Source organism: Argentina anserina, chromosome 1 (genome assembly GCF_933775445.1).
Source record: "Argentina anserina chromosome 1, drPotAnse1.1, whole genome shotgun sequence".
NCBI classification, from domain to species: Eukaryota; Viridiplantae; Streptophyta; class Magnoliopsida; order Rosales; family Rosaceae; genus Argentina; species Argentina anserina.
This window is the reverse complement of record NC_065872.1, coordinates 5,557,135-5,567,045: the sequence shown is the minus strand read 5'-3', so window position 1 is coordinate 5,567,045 and position 9,911 is coordinate 5,557,135. Positions and strand designations below refer to the sequence as shown.

Below are 9,911 nucleotides of genomic sequence, written 5' to 3'. Positions count from 1 at the left end.
CACAATCATATAGAACTTTAGTTACTTGATACAGGGCATAAGAGAACCGCAGAAATTTAGTTATTTTTCATTCAAAAGTAAATTCATAGTGTTCTTCAGAACACTGAAAGAGACATCATTCCTTGTCCAAAACAAACGAAGCAAGAGTATTTCCTAGATATATGTGGTTATCAGGAAAGACAACCCAATCATTATTTGATTAGCAACTATAACCAGAGTCGTCTTCATCCAGAAACCGCAAGTGCTTTCCTTTCGGTGTAGGCAATCCCTTCAAGCACAAGGCACTTGGTGACACAACATCAGCTGAATCTGGCGTGCGTGGAGTATTGTCTTCTACAACTTCTTCAACAATCTCATCATCACTGTTATACACAAACTTTGTGCGCTTTCCTTCAAACTTGGGAATCATTCTCTTCTCATTCACAAAAATCTTGCTTACACTTTCACACAGCTCATCAACATCATATCCTGCATCATCCTCTTCAATCTCGTCTTCCAATTCTTCAGTTTCAACAACTCCCTTCAGAAAATAGTCTTCTCCTTCATCCTCTTCTTCATCACGGGTGCTCGCATTGACCTGAATGGACCACATTGAAGCACTATCATCATCCGGGGAGGACCTTTCTTTGCTTTCACTGGTAATCACAGAGGAGCAGTCTTCTTCTTCTTCTGAATAAGATATTTCAGATTTCTCAGAGAAATCAAGTAGCAAAGATCGACTCAGGATGCTCTTCTGTGATTCAAGGCTCGCTTGATTCTTTCCTTCAAAAATGTCACATACCACCTACCACATATCCCAATGAATCAGCATTGGAGGTTTAAAAACACAAAAGACAATCAGAATATTTTGTCCCAATTTCTAACTTAAATCAAAACTTCAATACCATCACTACCCATTTACACAATAGACCATAAGTCAAACACAACTTAGAACTACAGAATGTATTACTCATTGATTCAGTATTACTCAATAAAAATGACCAGAACCGTTAAACCCTGACATAAACCCATCTGTAGAACATGGTTCAATCACACAAAACATAAGCCAATACGAATAAAAGTCAAGCGAAATTCAGGGGGCAAACCTGAGAGATCAATTTTTCTTGGACCATAGGAGAGGGTCTCTCAATGTTACTCCCACTTCCATCAGCTAACAGATCATTCACCTGCGGCGTGTTCGCCGGAGTTGGGGCCAATAGTCCAGTGGGTGAGTTCGCAATAAGGCCTTGAAGATGTGGAAAAGGTCTGTTTTCAAAAGAGAGCTTAGAGAGCTCTGCCTCTTCCTCCACTTGTTGCAACAGGGTCTTGACTTGACCTCTCAACAAAGCCTCGCCGGAGCCCGGTGTAGTCCTGGCCCGGAGACTCCTCAGTTTCATGATCGCCGACGATGGAGTCTGCATTGCAACTCCCACAATCGGAGAATCGTTGGTTATGTCGATCAGAGCAGACCGGTCTTGCTGTTGTTGTTGGTTTTTCCCATTTCTTGTTCTTGATTTCGATGCACCCATTTCAGAATCTTCATTGTTCTTCCCTGAAAAATTAAACATCATTAGTAAAACCCTGTTCTGATTAAAACCCATAAGGCCCAAGAATTGAAAGAACCAAAAAGAAAGACGAAAACTTTGAATCAAGAAAGTGATGAAGAACAACGCACTTGAAACTGGGATGGTGTTGTTGCTCTGGGAGACCAGAGTATGTGACCTTGTGACTCGTCGTGTTGAAGATGGGGTTTCCATTGGGTTCAGATGAAAAAGTTAACGCCGGAAAATGAACGGAGAAACCGAAAGATGAGATTGAGTTGGAGAACGTTGAGGATCGAATCGTTGAAATGCAGGGAGAAAGTGTGGTGAGTCTTTAGGTGAAAGCCGTAGCGGTTTATATAAAGAAACCTGAAAATGAGGTTGTCAATGAGGATGTGACCGTTGGCGCGTGCACGTCACCGGTGCGAGAACTAGCCGTTGGGGGTTTTTTATTTGAAAATAGCTGACGGTGTCGGTTCTCTTTTGGAACATAATCTACCAGTTTTGACGGGCCTAAGAGGGCCTCATGGATTAGGTTAATTAAGCCGTTTAGTGACAGCTTGATGCTTTCCGAGTAAGTATTTCATGGTTTTTGATTGAGAAAGAAACTATGAAATTTGAATTATTACCAAAAGCAAAAGAATGCGGTTTTTGATTGAGCCTCCCCGCTAGGTTGGGTTTCAAACTCCTTTTAAAAAAAAATGCATTCATTTGCAGAGGTTAGAGGCAGTACAAATGTCTTTGAAAAGCATAACTCAAATTGGATATTGTTAGTGGTATAATCTGTTTCTCACTTTTGACACTTTTTTTTTTGGGTACAACTCACTTTTGACACTTTCTCTAAGTGATCGAAGAAATCATCCATGCATCAAAGTAGCACCAACAAGAATGGTGAAATTGCCTTCAACGATTATCTTAAAGTTGCTATTATGGTATTATTATTATTATTATTATTATTATTATTACTATTATTATTACTCAATCGTTCCCGTACGTCTAGATGCGAAATTTTCTTTATTTTCTACATAAGAAATGGGTAAAACTGAAGGGGGGAGTTTTTTTTTTTTGAAGGAAAAGGGGGAAGTTAAATAAGCTGATAATTAAGGAAGTTAACTACCGAGTTCGGGATCAAACTGAAGCGGCAGATCATCAAACTGATCATTTGATGCTTAGCAGAGGCAGGAATGGAATTATGGAAATCGTGAAGACGATACAAAGAATTTGACCAACTCAGAAAAAAAGTGGTTCGTTCTTTTATCCCAATCATTCTCGTCCAATAATTGTTCCTAGCCTCTTATAGAAAAAGATGATGTTCATGCATGGATCAAAAGAGAGAAGAGAGGCCAGCTTGGAAGTCATTAGCTGCTTAGCTATCACCTACTTTATTTCTTAAACACAGCTCATGCATATCAAATGAATATGAATTATCGGGCTTGAGCTACTCAACAATTAAAATAGTTCTTTTTGATTCACACACTAGATCTACTCTATTTTTTGTTCAAAAATATAATATACATCGAAAGAAAAACAAGATTCTTCGATACAGCTATGCTGGATCGAGCTTAGTTTGAACCCTGTCGTACTGTGATTAAATTTAATTTTGGAAGAATCTTACTACTCTCATATATGCACAACAGAATCGATCGAAAGTGGGATTGGGGAAAATCGATTAAGAAACTAGTAGGTTTGTACGTATGCTATGGCTAAATTATTCTTTCATGGTGATCCATTTTGAAGAAGAAGAAGAACTTATTGACATAAAAATGCTTCATTACAAGTATTGAAACTCATGGCAGAAACATACGTAATTACATATGGAGGCCTACAACATTATATCTCAAATAATGATTCAGGTACAAGTTTTTGACATGATCGATGATCAACTTTATTCTGGTGGAAGACAACAATATATATGATTGATCAAGCTGACAGCAAATGCTACCATCTCTGAGCAAGCATATATATGCATGTACTTAAATTAATTGACAACAAAATGGAATAATTAAGGGCATTTGCGGGTTTGGTTGTGGGTGGTGAGATTAGCATAGCAAGGGCAAGCATCCAAGTTACCAGCAGTGCCCGGAGGAACACAGTTGCACCTGTTACAGCAACTTCCACAGGCCCTTTTACACAGGCGCGGCCGCGACGATAGTTTGCACCTTCCATCACAAGCCACTCCACAATCTGCATTATTAATTCACATATACGTTTAGGGTTACGCATAATCTATAGTCATGCGTACGTACATTTAAAGCTAGCTAGCATGAAAAGAGATCAATCAAGCAATATAAACTTGTAAGTACCTATGGCCGGGGGTAAGGGGTTGGGAGCTGCTCCATGAGTGAGGTCCATGACGGTATGGTGATCTACTTCGGCGAGGAGAAGAAGCACGCAACAGAGCACCAGTGAAGCCGTCAGCGTTTTCGACAAGGCTCCCATTTTACTAATTGAGAAGAGGGATAAGAAGAAGATGTCAAGTATGTGAAATGCTTGATGCAAGAGTAGCGAGAGAGAATGGTGTAAGATAGTGTGTATATATAGAGATGGAAGAAGGTAAGTCACTGATTCAGTAGAACATGGCAGCTAAGGGTTTGAGGTTGAAGTAAGGGAGGTGGGACTGTCAATGCCTCTCTGTCTGGTGCCCAATTGCAATTATTCAATTGTTTCTTTTCACAGTTCAAGGGGTCTCGGAGAAGGTCATAATACTGAAATGCCAGACTGCACCCATGTTGTTGTTTCAACAAATGTTACTCTTTTTTCTCTCTATGATTACATTAGTTTGATTAATTTGAATCTACAAAGATATAGCTAGCATATGTTGTCAGCCTCACTCACTCTATTGGGTGTATACGGCCAGCTCTGTTGCATCTAGTAAGACCGGAATGGCCTCTCCGTACGTATAAAGAAGTACTATGAGTGCGATACATGTTAATGTCAGTTAAATGCATGTATTGAACGTATTTGATAGATTACGTCGATATATCATTTTGATTAAGTTGATTAAGACCGTAAGGCATAGCTATTACTATTAACTTGGTACTTTCTTATACACACAGATATGAAGAAAGTGCTCAGAGTGGATTAAGTTGTTTGCCACCCAAGAAAATGGAATCTCCAGTTCAATACCTTGTATACGAACCAGCTTGATATCAGGCTCAAATAAGTGAATAACTACCCTCTACATGGTCGTGACGTGAAGTTTCTTCTTCCGAACATATAACCGAACTCGCGATCGGCCTTGCTCTTCACATCTCGCAAGGGATCAATATGTTTCCTGGATACCCTCTGAAATGCACCCTTAAATTCCATAGTCTCGATCTCTGGCTCTGCACATAAAAGATCAAAAACAACTCCCTCTTGGTATATATACCATTTCAAGGGCAAGCCTAAACCTAAATAGTGTCAACGCCAGACGGAAGTGCTTTAGTGCTCTTCTGGAGTTTTGCTTCTAATGAGAGGCCAAGAAGGAAAAAATGGTAGGTACCTAGCCGAGGAGCTAAGATCAGGACCGGTGGGGGAGAAGAAAGAGTGGTGACTTCGGATCAAAATCTGCAAAGGAACGAAATTGCTCCTTCACATGAAAACCTCTGTGCTTCCATGTCCATTCTTCTCATTTGAGTCGAAACACTGAGCTTGACCAATCAACTAGGCCCTGGCAGAGACCTAGCTTTATACAGAGCTATTGTTCCCAAATCCTTCTCATGAAGAGAATCCATCTTAAACAGTCCTGCATATACCGACCATGTTCATTAAGTGTGTTCTTATGCAATAAGGCTTCCATATAAATTAGTGAAGTCACACAATCCTCCAATGCGTACAATCCGGATAACGAACAATGAAGACCCCCTAATTCTTGTGCTTTAAGCAATTAGAGAACTATTGAGATTCTAGCTAACTCATGGAGACTTTTATATATGTGTATTAATATAGCTATGTTTAATTGGAAGATATATGATTCTGGTACTTTTACGTACGGCAGGAGGATTAAGGTCTCTTTACTCTCTCATCATCGGTCAAGAAAACTATACATCTCATAAGAGAATAGCCAGTTCAGGCGAATAGCACGTAAGAGAAGTGCAGAAGACATTACTTAGATTTGTTAGCGTGAGCGTGATTGAAGGAGAGATTTACGGAGTAATTAGTGGAAATAAGATAATTGTACACTTTATAGGGTTATTTATAGGACATTTTTGGTGTAAGATTAATATAAGCAATACTGATTTTTTCTTGGTATCAAAGCACGAAGAACTTGCTCTGTTTTTTCTGAGATTTTTCTTTTTTCTTTCTCCGGCAGCAAGCCCGGCCGACGAGGTCCTTCCCGTCCAGCATTTGGTGCAAGCCTGGCCGACGACCTCGTTGTCACCGCCAGCTCGGAGCTTCTCCCCGACGTACCCGGAACCGCCTCATACCTGCTGTGAATACCGGGTCGATTATGATTCACTGATTTCATCAAAGAAAGCCCCTGCCATTTGGAAAGCTGTTGGTTTGCTTATTTGGTGGGAAAAGATCGTCTTCAACCTCTGCTCCTCCATCCTCGCGACCCCGACGCACGCGCCGTCCTTCCTACCCTATCGGCTCTACTCCGGCCAGTGCGCCTGCACAGTCGCCTTTACCTTCTTGCCGTCGTACTCTGGTGGTGATAGCTGGTTCAGTCGTCATCAATGAAAGGAGAATCAGATGTCAAAGGCCTTAACTAGTTTGTGTCCTGGTCGGCGATTTTGCAGCGTTTTCCGGCTCCGCCGCATCAAGCTCTCCATCCCAAGTTCCGAATTTCGTCCCGAAGACCCACACGGATTGGATTCGACCCACCCGTCCCGCATTTGACCCAACCCGAACTGGCTTCGACCCAATCCGGACAACTTCGACCCGACCCGACCAGCTTCGACCCGGACCAGATTGACCCGAACCAGATTTGACCCGACTCAACCCGGACCGAATTCAATCCTACCTGCTCCAGCAGTCCAACCCAGATTTGCTAGTCTTGGTTGTCAGTGCAGGTTCACCGACAGTGCACGTGCACCCAAGACAAGTTCATATCAATTTTTTGGGATTTCCGCTATATAATTCCTGATTTTTAAATTTATTTTTTCAATGAATTCTGGAGACGAAGCTGAGAGTTCTCACATCAGTGATGTTCCGAAATTTGAGGTATCTGTCAAGAGTTCTGACAGTGGTTCCTTTAGAGGAACCAAACTTAATGGGACCAATTTTCGTAAATGGAAGAGACTTATGACAGCTCATCTTCGAGAAATGCATAAGATGGGGCATGTAACCGACGTAACTATGGCTCCTAGTGCAGATGATATTATTGCCTACACTAAGTGGGACGACGATGATGGTCTTGTGATGTCAGTCTTGTGGAAAGCTATGAATGATGAGATAGTTGATTTGGTGGAGGCATGTGACACTGCGCAGGCAATATGGCAGACACTGGAAGACTTATATACTAATGACTCTGATTTCATACAGGTTCATGAGTTAATGTGCACAGCTTTGGCAATGCAACAAGATGGGAAACCGGTGGCGCAATATTTTACCAAACTAAAAATTATTTGGGCTGAGATTGATATGAAACGTCCTTGCATGATCAAGAATCAAGCGGATATTGTTTGGTACCAACACGAGAAGGAGCTTGAGCGAGTTCACCATTTCCTAAAAGGTCTTGATGCAAAGCATAACAGTGCGAAAGGGGAATTGCTCAGAAAGACTGAACCCTCTAACCAAATTACAGCTTTCACATATATCCGTAAGTTCGGCCTAAGAGGCCTAATTATCGTCCCAAGGCGAAAGCAGCGATTCAATTCGTCTGTGAACCAGATATCTACGGTGTGGTTGGACATGATCATCATACAGCAGGAGAAGCAATACCTAACGCATCCATAGCTGGTCGTGGAAAAATTGGTATGGCTTTAAATATTTCTAACTTTGTTGGTTTTGATACATGAATTATTAATTCTAGTGCGTCTAATCATATGATTTATGACCAATCTTATTTTACCGTATTGTCTCCTCCACCAGTATCCTTTGTTACTAATGCTAATAGTGAGGCCTTCCCTGTATTAGGGAAAGGGTCAGTTCGTATTACTCCCACAATAGAGCTTCACAATGTGCTATATGTACCTGCTTTATCTCATCATTTGATCTATGTTCCCCAATTGAACACTGACGCTCAATGCTCTGTGATGTATGTGATATTTCAGGATCTTCTCACCTGAGAGTTAATTGGTCGGGGGCATCTGAATTAGACATATGCGGGGGAGAAACCAGGAGCACAATCTCGGACCGCTTTAATCCCAACTTCTGACAAGCTAAGTGAAGTTTGGTTATGACATTATCGCTTAGGGTATCCATCTTTTAGTATTATTAAACAATCTATGCCTACTTTGTTTATTAGTGTGGATGAGTCACTTTTACGTTGTGAGACATATGTTTTGGGCAACAGTCATCGATCTACTTATTCCTCTAGTACTTCTAATAACCGTATTCTTCCTTTTGAATTAATTCATTCTGATGTTTGGGGACCCTCCAAAGAGTCTACTGTGTCGGGGATGCGGTATTATGTGTCATTTATTGATGATTGCACCCGTCTTTCCTGGATTGTTCTTCTCAAAACCAAGGTTCTAAAAAAGCGCTAGGCGGTATGCAGGCGGACATTCATCTCCTAGCGCCTAGACGGTTAGGCGGCCTCCTAGGCGATTTCGAATTATTAAATATTTATTTATTTTTATACATATATTTACACTATTTTAATGATTAAAAATATATAAAAATTTTAATATTAATTTTAAAAATATTTAAAATAGTCTAAATTCACAATAACTTAAGTAAAAAGTCCATAAAAATATTTGAAAAAAGATAAATAATTAAACAAATGCAATAATACTAAATCTCAATTTATTTCTCTCCAAATTATTTCATAACTCATTTAGTATGGGACTCAAACTTAATATTCATATTTCTTTTCTATTCTTCTGTTGATGACATTCTGTTTTCAGAAAATAGACAGAGTGAGAGTTGCGGCCTCTTTTAGTTCTTTTTTAAATGTCAAATGATGGTTGACAGCCTATGACTAAATAGGGCCGATTAGACCGCCTAGGACTGAATAAGGCCGCCTAGACCACCTAGAACTGAATAGCGCCGCCTAATTCACAAAACGCCACAGATGGCCGCCGAGGTAAAAAGCGCGGCGGTGGGTGACCTCCTAGCGCCTATGCGCCGCCTAGACCGCTTTTTAGAACACTGATCAAAACTAAAGATAAGGTCTTTCCGGCTTTTCAAGCCTTATATACCACTGTCCGAACACAATATAATGTCACAATTAGAGTTCTTCGTTCTGATAATGGGGAAGAATATGTGAATCATGTCTTTCAGGAGTTCTTTAACACACACGGAATTGTTCATCAAACAACGTGTCCTTACACACCTGAGCATAATGGTGTTTCTGAAATGAAAAATCGTCATTTACTTGATATGGCTCGGTGTATCCTTTTTAGTGCCCATATACCTAAGTATCTTTGGGGTGATGTTGTCATCATTTTCCCCACCTTATTAATCGTCCTTCCTCTCGTGTCCTTCAGGAAAAAGTTCCATATGAGGTTCTTACATCTCATGTCTCATTACCCTCTTTTCATAATTTTCGTGCCCATGTTTTTAGTTGTGTTGCTTCTGTCCATCTTCCAAAACACCAGAGGTCTAAGTTAGATGCCCAGGTAGTTAAATGTGTGTTTGTTGGGTATGGAGGACATCAGAAAGGGTACCGGTGCTATCATCCACCTACCAAGAAGTACTATGTCACTATGGATGTTACTTTCTTTGAGGACATGAGCTATTTTTCCTCTTCTGATACTGCTCTTCAGGGGGAGAATTCATATTTTGAAGAGTTGTATCATGGAGAGGGGGAGACAAGTAAGCCAGTAGATAAGGTCACAGGTTCAATTGAGATTACCAATGTATCAACTACACATGCACCACCGGATGATTCTGGTGTCGTCACTCCAGAGATTCAGGTACCAGAAGATGACAACACAACTGCCCCTCATGTCTCCCGTACTTCTACACCTGACCAATGTTCTCCTGGTACGAAAGATCACTCATCTGAGTTTAGTCATTCTATTGGGGCTAATACTAGTGAGGCTCATAGTAGACAATATGTCTTGCCAAATAGGTCTACTCGGGGTCAACCAACAAAAAAATATGAACCTACCCTTCAGGCTAAAACTAAGTATCATGTGGCAAATTTTATGTCTACTAAAAGAATGTCTAAGTCATATGAATCATTTGTGAATCAAATATCTACTGTATCAGTACCTAACAAAGTGCAGGATACCTTGGGGAATCCAAAATGGGAAAGCAATTGAGGAAGAGATGGAAGCATTATAAAAGAACAAAACT

General features: G+C 40.6%; 2 protein-coding genes across 2 annotated transcripts; both read right to left on the bottom strand.

The window, feature by feature from the left end:
- Positions 1-124: 124 nt before the first annotated feature.
- LOC126795317 (uncharacterized) lies at positions 125-1,770 on the bottom strand. The gene is made up of 3 exons (XM_050522162.1): positions 1,655-1,770; positions 1,086-1,531; positions 125-784 (listed from the first exon to the last, which is right to left on the bottom strand). Exons 1-3 carry the CDS (start codon positions 1,734-1,736, stop codon positions 200-202), a joined length of 1,113 nt encoding a protein of 370 aa, XP_050378119.1. The 5' UTR covers positions 1,737-1,770; the 3' UTR covers positions 125-199.
- Positions 1,771-3,345: 1,575 nt separating this feature from the next.
- LOC126795628 (gibberellin-regulated protein 1-like) lies at positions 3,346-3,991 on the bottom strand. The gene is made up of 2 exons (XM_050522435.1): positions 3,824-3,991; positions 3,346-3,704 (listed from the first exon to the last, which is right to left on the bottom strand). Exons 1-2 carry the CDS (start codon positions 3,957-3,959, stop codon positions 3,523-3,525), a joined length of 318 nt encoding a protein of 105 aa, XP_050378392.1. The 5' UTR covers positions 3,960-3,991; the 3' UTR covers positions 3,346-3,522.
- Positions 3,992-9,911: the final 5,920 nt, after the last annotated feature.